Raw genomic sequence first — 19,060 nt, 5'->3', positions numbered from 1 at the left:
CTTTATTCGCTGGGAAAAACGCTGATAGCAGAGGAAGAGAGGAGGCTATGTTAGGCGTGTCTCTGGGCCATAGCACACATGTTCGCGTTGTTTACATTTCTGACACACTTTCCAAAATATTAATTGACCCCATTTTATGCCGAAATCAAAACTCAGGCATCTTTTCCTTTTTTTTTTGGCGAAGGTAACCTTTGCATAGGCAGCCTTTAAAGTAAACCTATTGCCTATCTCTCTTATTCTCTTCCGGTGAATGGCAATAGGGCATCGTGATAGTCAGAAATACCTTCTTATACCAGAGCGAATTCCTTAGGGAAGTAAGTTTAGGAAAAAGAAATGAAAACCAGCTTCGGGAATTCACGACACGCCAAGCGGTACTCACGCATTATAGTTCCTTCGACTTCTTTTCTGACTGTTGTTGAAACTGCTGTAAATCAAACCAAAAAGGATCTTTATTATCGAAGTACAAGGGAGTATATTACAAAAAATCTGGTTAAAAAGCAATGAAGGTAAAAATATCTATTAAACCACAATATGTCCGTGAAAGTAAAGTGAGACTCAGTTGTTCCCAACACTTGAAAGAGGCCTCGCGTTCCAAAAATTCGTATTAACTTTCTTTGTTCGACTGGATACATGGCCCCATGCACTCGTCCTCAGCAAATGATCTAAGGAAATAAGAAACATAAGGACCAGCTCGGGGTATGTCCCTGTGTTTCAGTTGAAAGCACGAGTTAAACAGATGATCACAACCACTTTGGCCGAAGAGCATTTGACAGATCGGCAGCCTACCCTCAAAAAGTGCACAGCGCTAGCGAACATGCCCAGCTCTAGAAGCCGACCATAGTCGTAAACAGTGCTGCTATCAGGGTTAAATTAAACACCCGTAGAACAAATGAAATTAGAGCAGTAGTAGTGGTCTCTGCAGTTTTGAAGTGAAATTAACTACATTACCATTTCGTCTCCCTAAGTCAAAACTTCCCCACTTTGCTGTTCGCATTTCAATGCTACGGCCCCCGTTTCATTCGACCCCTACATTCTAATCAGAATCAGTACGAAGGTGACCTCTTTAGGCTTAGCCTGCGTGGGTTAAATTGCTTGTCAGAAGTTTATGTTGCAGGAAGGACGAACAAAATGCATGACCATAGGTGGACCCTCAGTTCTCCTAACCTGCACCGCCTAATCAGAGAGCGAGTGACCGTCAAAGCAGAAAAGGTTCACTATTCTTGGCAGGCTGACACGAAACCGATCACCTACATATTGATTTTGACTTTACATCTGCAATCAAAGTCAAAAGTTTATGGAAGGCCACACTCACACTAGCGGGAAAACACACAGCGCAAAACTCACTCCTCGCAGCTGAGAATAGCCAATGGGAGACGACAGCATTCGTGACGTAGGAATGTCTGCTGCGCCATCTGGCGTCGCGGTCGCAATCCCGCCAAGCTCGCGGACGGCGATGAAGCATGAGGTCGTCTTTCGTGCCACGTGACTAGCGCGCAGCAGGGCAAATGCAGGTGGCGCGACCTTCGCTCCATGCAACCGCGTACACGACGGCGTCGTTCACACAGCGCCACTGGGGCACGCTTTACGCTATAATCAAATACAGCTCAGGAACGAAGCGGCTTTTCCCCGACAGAGAAACACTTTCCAGCCAATTGCTTCGGCCGATTCTCATGAGCCTGCGAACGTGATAATGCAGGGAGGGGACTATCCCGACCATGGAGGGAGGGAACTACTCACTTTCATCTAGCCACTCCCTGTATTGCCATGCTAGCAGGCTCGCGAGAATCAGCCGCCGCCATTGGCTGGAAGCGGGTCCCTTGACATGTAAAAGCCGCTTCGTTCTTGAGTTGTATCCGACTATAGTGCGAGAGGGGTCGAATGCAGCACTGACGAAAATTTAATCACCATTTTTATCCACAACCCGAAATAGAATGCTGTCACCTAATTCTAAGCCCTCGGATTTTACAGTCCTCCATGAAATATGAGCCAATGTGCCCTGGACGCTAGTAAATAATTATTTTTTTTTTCAAGGACACATTCCATAAACTTTTGACGACCGATGTACACATCTGTCTCCGTTATTCCTTTCAAATGCGCGCTCCCAGGCAAAGGGAGCACCTCTAGGGTCTTCCGCCGGCAGGGGATGGTGCCGCGTCATCCGGATAGGGTAGCCCCAGCGCTGAGGAGACCAGGCTCAGCAGCGGCAGGAAGAGCGAGACCAGGCCGTGCCAGAGTCGGCAGGCCGACTTGGACTTGAGCATGATGAGCCGCCAAGTGAGCGCGATCAGAGCGGCGTACAGCAGCTGCTGGTAGATGTACAGCCTGCGTGCACGCATGCGCGCGTGGGGCGTCTTACACTGTAAACACAGATACGCCTATATGGGAGTAGAAAGGGACTCCTCCAGCGCACTCCCTTTTTACTCCTTTCTGCTTAGAGTGTAGTTTCATCCAATGGGCGCGTTCATCTCAGGCTGCTGTGGCTCCCGCTTTGTTACTGTGCCACATGAGGCACTCGATTGCAGCCAACACGCAAATAGGAAAACTGTGTCATACTAAACTTGTTTTAGCACCCCGACAACATTCGATTACTAAAGTCGAATGCATCAGAGAGTAAATTCTTGTGTTAACAACCGAACGTTTTCAAAATGACCTAGCCCTTAAACTCGACCTTAAAATGTCTATGGGCGCGGGTGTAAATGCATCACATTACACGACCAATATCAGCCAATCTTAGCACCTAGAAAAAAGGCAGCTTGCCAGGAGTTTGTATCATGCTTCCCTCCTGATTATGTTACAGTTAATGTTAATGTCCACAAAAAGAAAACCGGAAAATGACGACCATGATGGAATGCCTCATGCCTTTAAAAAACCCAAGTGCCTTACGAAAGACTGAGCACGCAGGCCTTCGTTCTTTCCTATGCTCAAGGTCAAGTCTCTGCAGACGTCCCACATATTTCCTGCTAAATTTTGGAGGGCGTTAAGACGTCGCAAGCGCAGTGGTTACACGGAATACATTTGTGCGCTTTCGGAAGACCTGTCAACTAATTTCTGGCATGCTCTGCACTTAAGCCTTGTACAGCGGCCGCCGCGCTAGCTATAAGTGCAGCCCTACGCGATCTGTGGCTTCCCGGTCACGCGCTCTCCCTGCAACGCTCCTGTAGCCCTCGGAACGTGTACGACGCCCCTGCAAGCGGCAGCCGTCTCAGAGAGGCACCCCTTATGGCGCGAGTTAATTTCCGGGCCTCATCGCCTGCGGCTCGGGTCACGGTCAAACTTCTTCGGCCGCGACTCGCTGATGTCAGCACAGCGAATGCCGCCGAGACATGTACAGCGAAACAGAGGAAGAAACAAAAAATCCGTTGAAAGCGCATAGCCCGCCGCCCTTGTCGCTGAGACAGGTATCCGTTAATTTAATTCAGTGCAGTGCAAAAAAAAAAGGTGGTGTGTTTCCTCAGCTGTACTAAGCTTGTTGTGCGCTTTGTCCGTTTCCCGTTGTTGCTTACAGTGTGGCAAGACAGGATGCACTGTACGTCCGTCAAAAAATATTCGTGGGACACAGAAACCCAGTAGAAAGCCTGGCGCGTCTTTCACAGCCCACTTGCATCTTTGGACCGTCAAACCTCACGTTCCGTGCTACGTAGCGAAATGCTATATCCCAATGGGCATATAAACTGCCTTGTACATCCTGAGAACGTCCTAAATGTCTGAAAGACGTCCAGGGGAGTTCCAGTGTTCATTGTAACTCTGACATGAGCTGGAAGCGTGAAAACGTGTACAGAGCTTTAAGGGCCACAGACGTAATTAAGGGTAACGCTCGGCGGTCTCTCAGTATAGTTCATAATTTGAACATGACGCACAGTGCCCTACCCGATGCATGCACAGTCAGCAGCATGTGCATACCTGCGCAGCGCGCTGCGTCCTTCCGGCACCGTGGAAGGGTCTTCTTTGAGGACGAACTTGCGTGTGCCCACCACGTAGTCCTTGAAGTAGTTGCCCCAGTCCAGCAACCGCAGGTCCGCGCAGAACGTCTGCACGAGTGGACGACGAGACCGTATACAAGGACAGCACTCTGCTAACTGCTATGCACGCTTATTCTTACCGCAGTATTGTGAACAGCAGTTCTCTCCCGGAGTACAAGTTTGTTCATATTGGCAAAGTCCTAATATCAAGGAAAATAGCTCAAAGCAGGGCTTATAAGGACAGAATTCGTCTCCTCCAGTCTTTAAACGTCCTCTTGACATATATTTTTTTAAATTTTAACATAAATATTTGCCATTTAGCCCAATAGGCGCTAATCTGAAAAAAAAAAAAACACTTATTGCTGTCATGTTGCTTAAAGGGACAGTGAGGAGAGCACTATTAATATTTTTTTATAGCAAAATACGATAGTTCGGCATGTGATGGCTTTGTTGCCACTTGGCCGGCAGCGAAAGATGCATTTATTTCTAAGAAATTTGGATTCGAAGTTGAAAAAGTTTTTCCCGCCGCTCTGATTCAAACTTGGGATTCTCCTATGACGACACAGGACTAAGTGACGTGCAACATGACGCGCACATGACGTAACGCAGACTCCGTGATTTCTGACGGCTAGCAGTGCGGCCTAGCAGCAGCCGAAAAGAAAGCTACCGCCGGCCTCACGTTGAAGGCATCTATCGGCTACTGCGGCCGTCGCTACAGTCGCTTCGCTTGCGTTTGCACTGGCATTTTGCCAGCGTTACGATGTATCTCGTTCTCGAAGTCGTCAACGAGGTTCTCGCAAATAGACACCTTTAGAATACCGTGTACCTTGTTACCGCTAGCGGAATACCGGGAGCCCCCCTAAAGCCGGTGAGCAGGCGCTGATTGGTCCCGATGCTCAGGCGCGCGCGTAGCTGTTGGGCACGTGGCGCCATCTGGCGACGTCAAGAAGATTTGCGCTTGCACTGGCTGCGCCTCAGTGATTTGTAGCTTTTCGGGTCCTAGAGTTTCTGGAACGATTGGTTCTAGCAACACTGCTTTGTCCTATCACGTCATCACGCTTGTACTTGCGAGTTTGGCCTGTGGCGGCGATACCTGTATTTTGGTTCTTGCTCTTTTCTACGTTACAAGAGCTTTGTTGTCAGTATGAGTGGCGTTTTCGTAATCAGGAGCTGGTATTCTGTCGATACAAGCCAACTTCAGTTTCTCCTCAGTGTCCCTACGCGGAGCTTTTAGACAAGCCGAAAAAGGCGGTCGTTCCACTTTGCTGTATACATTGTGGGCTCAGAGGAACACCATGCACTTATAACAAGTCAGCGCTCTTTTAAAAGAATAATGGAAAAGAAGACACTCATAATTTGGCTGCGAGGCTGATGACATACAAATAAATTTCCATCTTACAGACGTCGCACAGCGTTAGACCAATATGAAAGTCGCGGCGCTACCATCACTCGCGTAGTCTGGCAAAGCGCACCTTCCGGTCGGCTGGTGAGACTTCCTGAAGAAGCGCAAGCAGATTGTTACAGTGGAAACGCCACTCGTGCGTGGTGAAGTACTCGAGCGAGACCATGACCTTGTACAGCTTGTTGAACAGCCGGAGCATCCTGCATCGAAAAAATAACAAAAAATGAAACCCAATATCAAGTACATGTGAGAGCAGTTTTCGCAAGGCTACTACGTATTCAGCGCTCAGAAGTTGCCTTGTATAGTTCGCTCGGAAATAAAAGGACTACACAAAGAGATTGACATAGCTTAGCATGTTTAATTTAACGTTGCTTCCTTATGTTGACTCCCTAGCTCAAAGTTGAAAGTTCGGAAGCGTAGCGCCAGTGCTCGCTGTGCATGTTATCAAATACCTCATGCTTTCGAGTTTGTATTTTTTTTTGTCCACAGTTTTACATGAATATATCAGGTGTCTTAGGGAAGACTAATTAATGCTGAGGTAAAAATATGGCTCTTTCAGCGCAGTATTTCCAGTGTTGGCGGACATCAGAAAAGCGGTGAATCGTCTTATGTAACAAGCTGGTTAACTAATTTTTGATTATTGATTTCTTAACTATTAGAGTTAGACGCCTAGTTGCAATTAGAGATTTGTAACCGCTCGTTAGTAATAGCCATATCAGTTCCTAGAATTTAAATAACACATCGCGGGCTAGTTGGTTCATCACAAGGCAGAACAGCGCAAGCTGCACAGGGACCAGAAAGTAGACGAGACACACACAGCGCTGACTTACAACTGAAGGTTTATTTTTTCAGACCCTTCGGTAAATATACAGCAGCATGGTGGCGATGACTGTTTTCAGACTCGGTTGCTCTTATTTTCTTGATGCTGCTTTATATTGCAACGGATATTCACAGAAGACGATGAGAAGGAAGTGCCTGACTGGTGTGCGCGCGCTATTGTTCGGTGCCTCCTGTGTTGTTCGGTCTGCGCTCCGGTCGCCCTTGCTTGTGACTAGCCTTTCGGGCAACGTAACATCTTTGGTGGAGCGTGCCGGGTATCGTTCCCAGTACCACGGAGCTCCGAAGCGGTCGTCAAACCGGTGCTACTACCATCATGGCCCCACCCAGCGAGTCGCCGACAACTTCTGCTGCTCCTTTCGTGGTCATGGCTTCGTCCCGTGACCCCGGTACATTTTCGGGAAACGACGGCACCAATGTCGACGACTGGTTAAGCCTTTACGAAATAGTAAGCGCATATAACCGGTGGGATCAAACGTTAATGCTTGCTAACGTAATTTTCTATCTGAATGGAACGGCGAGGGTGTGGTTTGAAACCAACGAAGAAGAACTTACCAGTTGGGATATATTCAAAGAGAAATTGCGAGCACTCTTCGGAAGACCTGACGATAGGCAGATCACTGCGAAAAAACAGCTTGCTTCTCGTGCGCAGTCGTCGACGGAAAGTTACGTGGCCTATATACAGGACGTATTGGCACTTTGCCACAAAGTCGATGCCACCATGAGCGAGTCCGACAAGGTGGGCCACGTGCTGAAAGGCATTGCTGACGATGCCTTTCATCTGCTCGTTTGCAAAGACTGCACAACTGTTGACAGCATTATCAAGGAGTGCCGTCGCTTCGAACAAGTCAAAAGCCGTCGCATTTCTCAGCAGTTTTCCCGACTTCCAAACACGGCCGCTACATCTTCTTGCCAGGACCAACGACTTCAAACTCAAGTGCCCTCAGAGTCTCCTCCTGTCACCGACACTGTGACAAGAATTGTTCGCCGTGAACTCGAAGCCCTAGCCCCTGTGGTAACATCATCGACCACACCTAATGACACACTGCCTTCCGTGTCGCTTATTCAGGCTGTCGTGCGGCAAGAACTCGCCCATCTCAACCTCCCTCCGGCTTTGTGCGCAATCGGAAACTCGTCCCCACAGCCACCACCTCCAGTCCCTTTCCGTCCCACCTATTATTCACCACGGCGTTACCGCGATCCGAATGAGTGGCGCACGCCAGACGACCGCCCAATCTGTTTTCAATGCTCTCGGGTCGGCCACATTGCCCGCCACTGCCGCAGCCCCTGGTCGTCACCCCCGCGAGACACCTCCTACTACCGTCCAAACTACACACGCCGCTTTTCACCCCGCCGCCCATCCGAGACGTCTGAGGCCGCCGACCAACCTCCACGACAGTCCTCCCGTTCGCCTTCGCCGCTGGCCCGCCGCTCACGCTCACCGCAGTCGCCTCGTGTTTCGACTGCTGCGTCCTACCGCCCCTCTCATCGGGAAAACTAAGTGATGCAGCTCCCGGAGGTGACGCTGCATCAACGACCCGGACCTCAAACCCTCTACTGACGACTCGACCCAATCTGCTAGACGTTACAGTTGACGGTGTTCCTGTGCAAGCCCTTATTGACACCGGTGCCCATATTTCCGTGATGAGTGCTGCCCTCCGCCGTCGCCTACGCAAAGTCCTTACGCCTGCAACGTCCTGTGTGCGCGTCGCGGATGGTGCTATGCCTGCTGTCGAGGGACTGTGCACCGCTCGCCTGACAATCGGTGACCACAGTACGCCGGTTCAGTTCACCGTCCTTACCACATGCGCCCATGACCTCATTCTCGGTTTAGACTTTTTGTCGGATCATTCTGCCCTCATTGACTGCTCGCAGGGTGTCCTTCACCTTGAGCTTCCCCAACTCGATCCTGACCCCATCGACTCGTCGCTCCGGTTGACCTGCCCCGACTATGCCCACCTGCCCCCTCAAGCCTTATCTTTCGTTTCCCTCACACCTTCTCGCCCTGTTCCCGATGGTGACTACATCGTTGCGCCAGTCCTTGACCTCGCACTGACCCGCAGTGTTGTCCTGCCCCATACCATCACCACCGTCACAGCCAACAACCTGTCTCTACCTTTCTTGAACTTCGGCTTCTCCTCACAGCTGCTTCCAGCCGGCATGTGCGTCGCTACATTGTCCCCACTCGCCCAGTGCCATGTGGCTCCATTAGATGCCTCTCCTAATCGCGACCCACCAGACCCACCGCGGTCCACTCCGCTGTCCTCGGACGCATTCACGACCATGATGCCCACCGATCTCCGCCCCGCCCAAACTTCTCAGCTTCGTGACCTTCTCCAGTCGTTCTCCGACATTTTTGACGTCTACAACACCTCACTGGGCCAAACTCTCGCTGTGACGCACCGCATTGACACCGGCGATGCCCCTCACATTCGCCGCAGGCCCTACCGTGTCTCCCACGCCGAGCGCAAGGTCATAAACAACGAGGTCTCAAAAATGCTTTCCAAGAACATAATCGAACCATCCCACAGTCCCTGGGCCTCTCCAGTGGTACTAGTGAAGAAAAAGGACGGCTCATGGCGGTTTTGCATAGATTATCGACATCTCAATAAGATCACTAAAAAAGACGTCTACCCCCTGCCGCGTATTGACGACGCCCTTGACTGCCTACACGAAGCCAAATTCTTCTCCTCCATAGATCTTCGTTCCGGCTACTGGCAAATTGCCGTCGATGAGAAGGACCGTGAGAAAACCGCTTTTGTGACCCCTGATGGGCTATATCAGTTCAAAGTAATGCCTTTTGGCCTATGCAACGCGCCAGCCACATTTGAGCGCATGATGGACGCCCTTTTGCAGGGATTTAAGTGGACCACTTGTCTGTGTTATCTGGACGACGTCGTTGTATTTTCGCCTACATTTTCATCCCACCTAGAAGACCTTTCCCAGATTCTTTCCCTCTTTCGTCGTGCCGGCCTACAGCTTAACTCCTCGAAGTGCCGTTTCGCGAGACGTCAGATCACTATTTTGGGCCATATCGTTCATTTCCAGGGGGTTCACCCTGATCCCGATAAGATCCGGGCCGTGAAAGACTTTCCCCTTCCCCGATCTTGCCACGACGTCCGAAGCTTCTTGGGGCTCTGCTCGTACTTCCGTCGATTCATTCAGGGCTTCGCCGACCTCGCCCGTCCCCTTACCGACCTATTGAAGAAAGACGCCACCTTCGTCTGGGGACCTGACCAAGAACGAGCCTTCTCCACTTTGATCGCCAAGCTGACCACCACACCAGTTTTGGCGCACTTTGATGTTGCGGCCCCCACCGAAGTCCGTACTGACGCCAGTGGCTACGGCATCGGCGCTGTGCTCTCTCAGCGACAATCCGGTCAGGACCGTGTCATCGCCTACGCCAGCCGCCTTCTTTCTGCGCCCGAGCGCAATTACTCCATAACAGAACGTGAGTGCTTAGCCCTTGTCTGGGCAGTTGGCAAATTCCGTCCTTATTTATACGGCCGCCCTTTTACGGTTAAAACCGACCACCATGCGCTATGCTGGCTCTCCTCTCTGAAGGACCCTACAGGGCGGCTTGGGAGATGGGCATTGCGTCTGCAAGAGTATGATTACACCGTGACTTACAAGTCTGGCAGGTTACACCAAGATGCCGACTGCCTCTCACGTTACCCCATTGGACAGTGTGACTTGTTTGGCACTGCCACCGAAGCCGACCTGTTTTCTATCTCTGTCCTTGCCAACATGGGCGAAGAACAGCGCCGCGATGACGATTTGAGATCAATTATCGACCGCCTCAATTCCACCCCGTCTGATCCCTCGATGCGGCGCTTTGTGCTCTCTGACGGAATCTTGTATCGCCGCAGCCTCAATCCGGATGGCCCCAACCTTCTACTCGTTGTCCCCAAGCACCTTCGTCCTGCTATCCTTCATGAACTCCATGATCTCCCCACTGCTGGCCACTTGGGTGTATCGCGTACATACGACCGTGCGCGACGTCGCTTCTTTTGGCCCGGCCTGTACCGCTCCGTACGCCGCTATGTTGCAGCCTGCGATGAGTGTCAGCGCCGGAAACGCCCTGCTACTCTCCCAGCTGGCACACTTCAACCTATTGATGTGCCCCCAGAACCTTTTCATCGCGTCGGCTTGGATCTTCTGGGTCCGTTTCCAGAGTCCACCTCCGGCAACAGATGGGTTGCAGTTGCCACGGACTACGCCACCCGTTATGCGATCACGCGGGCACTGCCAACCAGTACAGCTACAGATGTTGCGGACTTTTTGCTATACGACCTGATATTGCACCATGGTGCTCCCCGCCAGCTTCTTACCGACCGCGGCCGCTGCTTTCTGTCCAAGGTTGTCTACGACATTCTTCAATCCTGCTCTACTAAGCACAAGCTCACCACCGCCTATCACCCGCAGACAAACGGACTTACTGAGCGTCTCAACCGCACTCTGACCGATATGCTCGCTATGTACGTTTCCCCCGACCACCGCGACTGGGACCTCGCTCTCCCGTATGTTACCTTCGCATACAACTCCTCCCGCCATGATACAGCCGGTTACTCCCCTTTTTACCTTTTATACGGCCGCGAGCCCCAATTGCCTTTGGACACGCTGCTGCCTACTCCTGCTGCTCCGTCCTCTGAATACGCCCAAGACGCCATTGCCCGTGCTGACTACGCCCGTCAACTTGCACGCTCCCGACTTCTCGCCTCGCAGGCCTCCCAGCAGGAGTTCTACAACCGCCGTCACCGCACAGTCTCTTTCTCTCCTGGCTCCCTCGTCTTGCTTTGGTCCCCATCTCGCCGCGTCGGCCTCTCCGAAAAACTTCTGTCCCGTTATGTTGGCCCGTACCGTGTCCTGCGCCAGGTAACTGCTGTCACTTACGAGATCGCTCCAGCCTTCCAGCCCGCTTCCTCCCGCCACCTTCAACGTGATATCGTCCACGTCTCTCGCCTGAAACCCTACCTCTCGCCCTGCCGCTCGACGTCATCCAGTACACCGTGACGGTGTTTTTCCGGACGGGGGGCCATGCAACGGATATTCACAGAAGACGATGAGAAGGAAGTGCCTGACTGGTGTGCGCGCGCTATTGTTCGGTGCCTCCTGTGTTGTTCGCTTTGCGCTCCGGTCGCCCTTGCTTGTGACTAGCCTTTCGGGCAACGTAACAATATTTACCGAAGTGTCTGAAAATATAAACCTTCAGCTGTAAGTCATCGCTGTGTGCGTCTCGTCTACTTTCTGGTCCCTGTAGCTTGCGCTGTTCAGCCTTGTTCCAGAATTTAGAAAACGCTATTACGCTTGGCTCTGTGGCTCGACAAAATTGACTAGTTACGTGCACTGGAAAGGTTGTTTTGCCTGCATGCTTTTCGAAAGCGCATGCATTTTGGCACAATGTAGCCAAATTTTGTCGAGCCACAGCGCCGAGGGTAATCACGTTTCGAAATTCTAAAAACTGATATGGCTATTACTAACGACCGGCGACAATTCTCTATTCGCAACCAGTTGCCCAGCTGTGACATTTAAAAAGTTAATTATCAAAAATTAGTTAACCACCTTACTACTAAGGCAATTCACCGGTTTTCCGGCGTCCGCAGCCATATTTTTTACCCGGAAAAGCCTATTTTTGAAAATTACTTAGTCTTCCGTGAAACACTTGGTAGAAGGGCTTTGGGGAATACTCCATTGTTGGCGGAGTAAAAAAGAAAAATAGAGGATACTTACAAGGAAAGAGAAAAAAAAAGGATACTTACAAGGAAAGAATTATACAAAACTGCACCGCGAAATCAACGCTACGGCTACTATATAGATGAATATTTCTGGAATGCGCACTCTTTGTTTCAGACTACTAGAACACGTTTTCGCTGTTATTTTTTTTTTTTTTAGTGTGACAGCATTTATAGTGGGCATTCCCCGTATTTAGCCGCTGCCTTCCTTCCAGCCCGCCCGCCCGCCTGTTTGCCCGCCCTGCAGCGCATACACTGAAAGAGTGCACAGTGCGGGTGCTGATCACTTCACGTGGAAATGTGAGAAAATTAGCGACGACAACTCCGAAACACAACTCCGCTTGAAAATTAACAACGTGTAACGAAATGTCAAGCAAGCTCCAGCAGTTCATTGCAGTCAGAGAAAATTAGTGTTATGGCAATAAAAGCTGAATCGAAAATAACGCAATATTAATCGATTGCTCTTCTGCAATTGTCCACTGCAATCAGTTGCATTTCAAATGGATTAAATCTAATCGGAGTAATGTACTTATTGATGGAGTAATGGGATGTTAATCGGTTACTTATTTTTTGCAAAGTATACAGAACTGGTACGGCATGAGCCACCAGCAGGTCACCTGTGAGCCATTAGCGAAACCAGCTTCTCTGAGTCACCAACAGATGGCGATAGCGACCTTGCATGGCTTTTAGCGGGCTTTTGAAGTTGTCCCTCGTCTTCATCGCGTAACTTCGCATTCGTTTCCGCAAAGCTCGCATGCGGGACGCGACCAAACGGTGACTCCCGATGCAGATAACGAGTTTTAAGAGATCTGCACGTTCAGCGCACACCACTATAATATGCGCTCACTTTGGCTTCCGGCCGGACAGCCAGAGGTAGGCGTCGAAGAACACGGCAGGGCACCGGTGCTCGAAGAACATGGACAGGGCGTTCAGGTAGCGGCTCTTCTTGAAGCTGCCGCCCGGGTGGCGCACAGCGTGGGGCATCGGGTGCCACAGCAGCAGAGGGTACGCGATCGTCTCGATGTCGCCCCACGTCAGCTTGCGAAGGGTTCCCGAGGCGACGTGGTACACAGCCACTTTGTCCGGCCTGTGGGTCGTCGGGTGAAATACTGTCAAGCGCTTGTTACGTCTTTAACCTGGAGCGGCAGCAGTTATGGAATTTTTTTGCTGAAGGGTAGCAGTTGTAACTGAATATTGAGTGTTGAGTGGCTTGTTTTGTTGACCACTAGAAAGAGCACCACAAGCGATCAGTACTTTCGCGTAACGCATTCATACCCAGCAATTCTGGAGAAAAGTACTTTTGAACGGGAAAAAGTTTATGAGGGCCATTTTTTCGTATTACGTAATACTGCCTTAAAACAATCAATATATCCTCAGAGCTCCCGTCGGCAGGCTTGCATTTTTTTCGGTTATTAACGATTTTGCGATAGTCAGAAGCGTTCCCCATTGGTTTTATATGGCAGTCTTAACTGCTCGATTCCAGCGATGGAAAGACTATAAAAGAAAGGTTTTGATAAATATCGGAAGAATGGACCATTACCTTCAATATTTCTAAACTAGTACCATACACTTTTCCAATATTCCAAATTTTTGTCCAAGATTGTTGGACACGTTTTAAGAAAAGGAACACATGCACAAGCATGAGCCGAACAATACGGCTGATTTTTAACAATAATTTATCCACAGGCATAACCAGCCTACAGAATTTCAACTGCATTCCTTGATGCGAGGGCACAACCCCACTAGAAGTTAATTCCCTCGGAATATGTCATTTTTTTTTTCAACTTTTGCCACACGGTACATGGGGCATTCTAAATATAAATTCCCTGAGTAGAAAGTTTGCTGCACTTGAGTGATAAAGACGAGCGGCACACACCTGTACATGGCGGTGTGCCAGGCGACTATGATCATGGTGTTTATGACCACGTCAACGGGCACGAAGTCGGCCGCCTTCTCCGTGTCCGCCACCATGGACCGGAGCAGCCCTTTGCCAGACTTGAAGAGAAAGAGGGAAAAAAAGGGGGTTTGTGCAAGCCATTTGCCAGGGACTGTGCATGTTTCGGAATTTATGTCGCGACGTTGAAGCCACTGCGTCGACCACTGGGGAACTGTGTGGAAGATCTCAAAATATTGTCGAGAAATAGCAGCGGTTAGTTACAGGGGCAGATATAAATCGGGATGGGGGGGGGGGGGGGGTAGAGCCCAAGAAATACATGGTTCAAATAGGACCGTCCCAACCTACTCCCCCAACCACCTCCTCCAGGAGTAACCCAGCCTGCAGGGGAATCCTTAATGCACAAAACTGCTGGCAATGTACGGGTTTTGTCAAAAATACAGAAGCCACAGGATCTGCTGGAGGATGTGACGCTCTTCTAGTACCCCTACAACTGCTCATCTCTGTAGAAGCGAAGGCGGTAAAGATTTAAAACGCTGGCAGTGCGAAACGAGTCGCATTGCACAGTACGGAAACAAACACGTTGGCCTGTGTAATATGACAGAGGCCGTGAGTAGCTTGAAGGGCTTGTTATGATAGTGTTCCGTACAGAAAAAGACTTCGAAGTTTGAAACAGAGCAAAAAAAAACGATCTCTAGGGGATCACATCCGCAGGCCGAGTCTGTCCAAATTATACTAAGCACAAGATGGATTATTTTTTTTACGCAACACACGTGACAGCACGAAGAAGCAGACAGTACGAGCGCTCCCCTCGTCAACTTCGTTGTGCTGTCCCATGGCTCCCAACTAGCCCATTAGCCAATTAGGCCCAAAGCAAACGGTATTAAAATATCCTGAAGCCCTCGACTACAGCGCCCATTGGAGCTGCTTTGCAGCGTAGAACGCTCAGAGAGAGAGACAGAGATTTTAAGGAACACAGGAGAGGCGTGCCTGGTTGTTAACCTGGAATGCTACTGCAGCTGACGGAAGGAAGAGAGTGAAAATAGGGGGGAAAAGGAAGAAAAGGGTACTCTCAGCGGCGGGCCATTTTTCTTATGGCCATTATTCTTACAATATTTCTTTCTAGCCGCCGCGGTGGCTCAGTGGTTATGGTGCTCGGCTGCTGTCCCGAAAGACGCGGGTTCGATCCCGGCCGCGGCGGTTGAATTTCTTTGGAGGAGAAATTCGAGGCCCGTGTACTGTGCGATGTCAGTGCACGTTAAAGAACCCCAGGTGGTCGAAATTTCCGGAGCCCTTCACTACGGCGTCCCTCATAGTCTGAGTCGCTTTGGGACGTTAAACACCAATAAACTAAACCACAGCGATGTTTTTTCTGCTAGTTTTTTCCGCTAGTTGAAGGCTGCAGTCTTGGATAACAAAGTATCGAGGACAGCAGTACAAAGAACTTCGAGGTGTGACATGCACAAGCATTTCTTGCGGATGCAGTTTACGGTGTATATAGGCACTGGCTTTAACAAAATATTCACCTTTATAATAGAGTCATTTTATTCACAAGTAGCAGTATAAGACGAGCAAAAGTTTAGTCCATCGTTAAAGAAATAGTATTAAACAGGGCTACTCGAATAGGATGACTATGTACCCTATTATTTCAAAGACAATACACTCGACTCAACAGCATGACAGTCACTTGGGTACGCCGTTTTCACTAAGGCATGCTTACCAGGGGAGGAACGTTTTCGCTGCTTCTGTTGTCCCTTTGTGGTAACCACTGCGGAACTGTGCGAAAGCCTATCTTTGAAAATTAATTTCATACGATATCCGCTTTTGCGTTAATCTTATCTCTTCGGTCTAGTGTTTTGTGCTGCTTTATTTCAACAGTGTGTCAACTAGACCGCATTCCCTTGTTGATGTGGTTTTAGCTTGCTCAGTGCAACACACGATAGTGTTTCATTGGTATTTCTGTATAGCTGTAGTGCGAAAAAATACACTGTGCTTTTCTCTCAGTTTCATTTTTTAACTTATCGCTCAATCCCCCAATGAACACCGCGAACAAAATAAAACATATCTTTACTGTTGCTAAATTTTTGGCGGGAAATTAAGCCCTTAAAAGTGACACGTGGCACTCAGTGAAAAACACAAGAGATATATAGCTTCTCCAGCTTCATATATAAACGCCATTGGTTACAACAACCGCATTTAACGGTGTGCATAATATGCGGTTTATAAATAGAGACAAAGAAGGATACTCACAGCCACAAGCAGGCCCGTGGGTCCATTGATGTTGTCAATCCAACCCTGCGGAAGACACAAAGGCAAAAAAAAAAAAAAAGAACGAAATCTTGCATCTCGTGTTCGCAACTAAATGTAAGTATGACCTTCTTAAGTTCGCAGATATTCAATAAATGTGTGGAAGATATCAAATTCATCTAAGCCGAGCTAAATACCTTGCAACCAGACAAATGCCTGTTTATATGTGCTTGCTAGAAGAACGAATTTTTAGCACACCTTTAATTTGGCACATACAGGGTCTATTCTGAAAGTAGTAGGACTCATTTTTTTTAAATAAAATTTATTCATGAGAGTAGTAAAAACGATTAGAATTTTTCAAAGTAGCACCCTTCCGCACCTACACGCTGCTTCTAATCAGTTTTCCAGTTTTCGTACGCCCCCAGGAACGCCTGGACCGGAATGCTGTTTAGCTCCCTCGTCTCGGCCTGTTGAACCGCCTCTACCAATCCGTGATGTTTCCCCTTGACCGTCGATTTTATTTTCGGGAATAGAAAAAAGTCTGGCAGGGCGAAGTCGGGGCTGTAGGGGGGCTGAGGCAGCGTTGCCGCCTTGTGCTGGGCAAAAAATAGGGGCCCTCATTCACAGGATGAAGAAGATCCTGGCAGATCATTTTCCGGTTGCCCTTTTGCTCCTCTGACAACACTCCCGGCACCAACTTCACGCACACTTTCTTCATGGCTAAGTTGTCTGTCACGATCTCGAAAACTTGGGTTTGAGAAATGCTCAAGTCATCAGCAATCATTCTGATACTCATCCTACAATCACTTTTCAGTAAATTTTTCACTGGCTACACATTTTCGTTGGTCTTGCTGTTCGAAGGGCGTCCGGAGCGGTCGTCGTCTTCCACTCTCTCCTGACCTTCTCGGAGCATCTTGCGCCTCTCAAAAAATACCTGATCTACATGTCAGCGTCACAATCATGTCGTGAGTCTCTTTGTCCGTTTTACTAAGATTTACAGAAAATTTGATCGCGTATCGCTGATCCGGTAAACGCTCCATCATTTTGCGTTACGATACATTTCAACAGGGCTTCAGAGTACAAGCGACCTGCTCTCTTCAACGGCCGAGAGCCAACTGGAGATTTTCCCCAGCATTTTCAATATCCCCCTTCAACGATTTTGCACGCGCAGACCGCCTCTCGTCCGCCCGTTCGCACAGGAAAAAACCAGTCCTACAACTTTCAGAACAGACCCTGTAGGTTAGGTTTTGTTCACCATTTAAGAGCGTTTGCCAAAGACAGCCCAATTAAACTACCTTTTGTTTGTTTGTTCGCGGAGAAGCGAGCCGATTCCAAAGCGAACCGGCTTGCCTTCTTGCAATGAACTGGTTGTGAGCGAACATTCGTCCGTGCGTGTGTACATTCTTAATGGGAGCTGTGACTGTGGTGCTGCAGTGAAGTTTGAAATACACGTAACAGCTCTAACTACTTTCTTCCGTAGCGCTGACGCCTCGTACGGTTTCATGCAGCATTATGGCGGACACGCGACATTCTTTAACGTTCCTAGGCCCGGCGACGAGTCTATAGCCTCGTCTAGCCCGACTAGTACGGTTTATCATCCCGCCTGAGCAACTGTGGGTGCGGGAACTAAGTAGCCGCGCACAGCCACCAATGTACACCATCCCGCCACTTGTCGGCTCTCGCATAGCGCGCGCACGTCGTCGGTGCGAGAGGCGCAGCTGAAGTAGACGCTTGCTCGCAACCCGCGTAACAGGCGAGCACGCACCGCTCCAGCGCACAACTCAGGAACGAAGTCAAAGGACCCCCTTCCAGCGAATGCCGTCGGCCGATTCTAATGAGCCTGCTAGCGTGGCAATATGCAAGCAACGGCGGGACAATGCAGGGAGGGGACTATCCCCTACCATGGAAGGAAGGGGACAATCTTCGGCCGCTGCCTGCACTGTCAAGGCTCATGAGAATCGGCCGACGCCATTGGCTGGAAGGGGGTCCTTTGACGGGAAAAAGACGCTTCGTTCTTGAAGTGTATCCGACTATGGCTTTGTTGCTGTGACTTGTTTACTATATAGACCTTCTGAGCCCTATGCAGCATCCAAGAGCGGCAGGGAGTGGGGGGAGCCGTCAAGTTCGGCGCATGGCGATTTGCCGTCGGCGCAGGTTTTATGCTCGCAGCTCTTCGACGCGCCTTCCCTTCCCCGCTCTTTCCTCCTCTTTGTAGTGCAGAACGCCAACCTACGCGACCAAGATCTCGGGAGCTGTACTAACAGCTGTCAAAGCCGATAATGCATTGCAAGGCCTGATCCGTTTGAGTGTGGACGTACCGCGGTGAAAAGGAAGCAACCGGTGGTGCCTTAGGGTGGAAGAATGAATCGGTGCCGAGGAAAGGGAAGAGTAAACAGAGACGGCAGTGCCTCATAGTAAAATGAAATCTGCGGAGATTCGGGGATCGGAGCTGCGACAGGACGGAAGTGATTGGAGAAAAAAGAAGAGGCCTTTTTTCTGCAGCGGACGTAGCCCTGCTGCTGCTGATGATGATAGTGGGTCCTGTATATACGTTTATTCTCCGTTGCAGACAATAGAAGCACTAAATAATCAATCAGCCATTGGGCGCTTCGCGTGTAGGAAAACAAATCGTACAAAAACCTCGACGGCTTTTTTTCCCATACCGCATGGTGTGTCGATACCTGGCTGTCCCATACTAATTCATTACGCACCGGTGTTTTTTTTTTCTTTATTTGTTTCTTAGAACGTGTCTAAGGGGGGGCCGAAGCTAAAGGCGTAACAACGCCTGACGGGGCCTCGGCCCCCCAATACAAATTCAGCACAAAAAAAAAATATTAATACATTTCGGCAAGCGGCACTGCACTTGTGAATCAAACAAAACATTTGCACATCTGATAATGAAATGTAAATAAATGCATAAAAACAGGGTAGTAGCAAGGCTAAAATAATGAACTTTGGAACAGAGAAAGCACAAAATATTTTTTTTCTA

General features: G+C 49.5%; 1 protein-coding gene across 3 annotated transcripts in view; it reads right to left on the bottom strand.

Annotated features, from left to right (window-relative positions):
- Window positions 1-496: 496 nt before the first annotated feature.
- The window catches only part of LOC149371920 (fatty acyl-CoA reductase 1-like), a 43,730-nt gene continuing 25,166 nt past the window's right edge, over window positions 497-19,060 (bottom strand). For all 3 annotated transcript variants that reach the window (XM_089566239.1, XM_089566241.1, XM_089566240.1), the window contains 6 exons: window positions 16,075-16,119; window positions 13,807-13,925; window positions 12,778-13,017; window positions 5,432-5,561; window positions 3,901-4,028; window positions 497-2,322 (listed from right to left, as the gene is read on the bottom strand). In XM_089566239.1, the coding sequence (XP_089422365.1) occupies window positions 2,121-2,322; window positions 3,901-4,028; window positions 5,432-5,561; window positions 12,778-13,017; window positions 13,807-13,925; window positions 16,075-16,119 (864 nt within the window). In that variant the 3' untranslated portion in view covers window positions 497-2,120. The remainder of the gene's footprint in view (window positions 2,323-3,900; window positions 4,029-5,431; window positions 5,562-12,777; window positions 13,018-13,806; window positions 13,926-16,074; window positions 16,120-19,060) is intronic.

The sequence above is a fragment of the Amblyomma mixtum genome, chromosome 1, assembly GCF_055824585.1.
Source record: "Amblyomma mixtum isolate Tamu chromosome 1, ASM5582458v1, whole genome shotgun sequence".
Taxonomy (NCBI): domain Eukaryota; kingdom Metazoa; phylum Arthropoda; class Arachnida; order Ixodida; family Ixodidae; genus Amblyomma; species Amblyomma mixtum.
The sequence above is the reverse complement of the archived record's forward strand: the minus strand, read 5'-3'. Positions and strand labels throughout refer to the sequence as shown.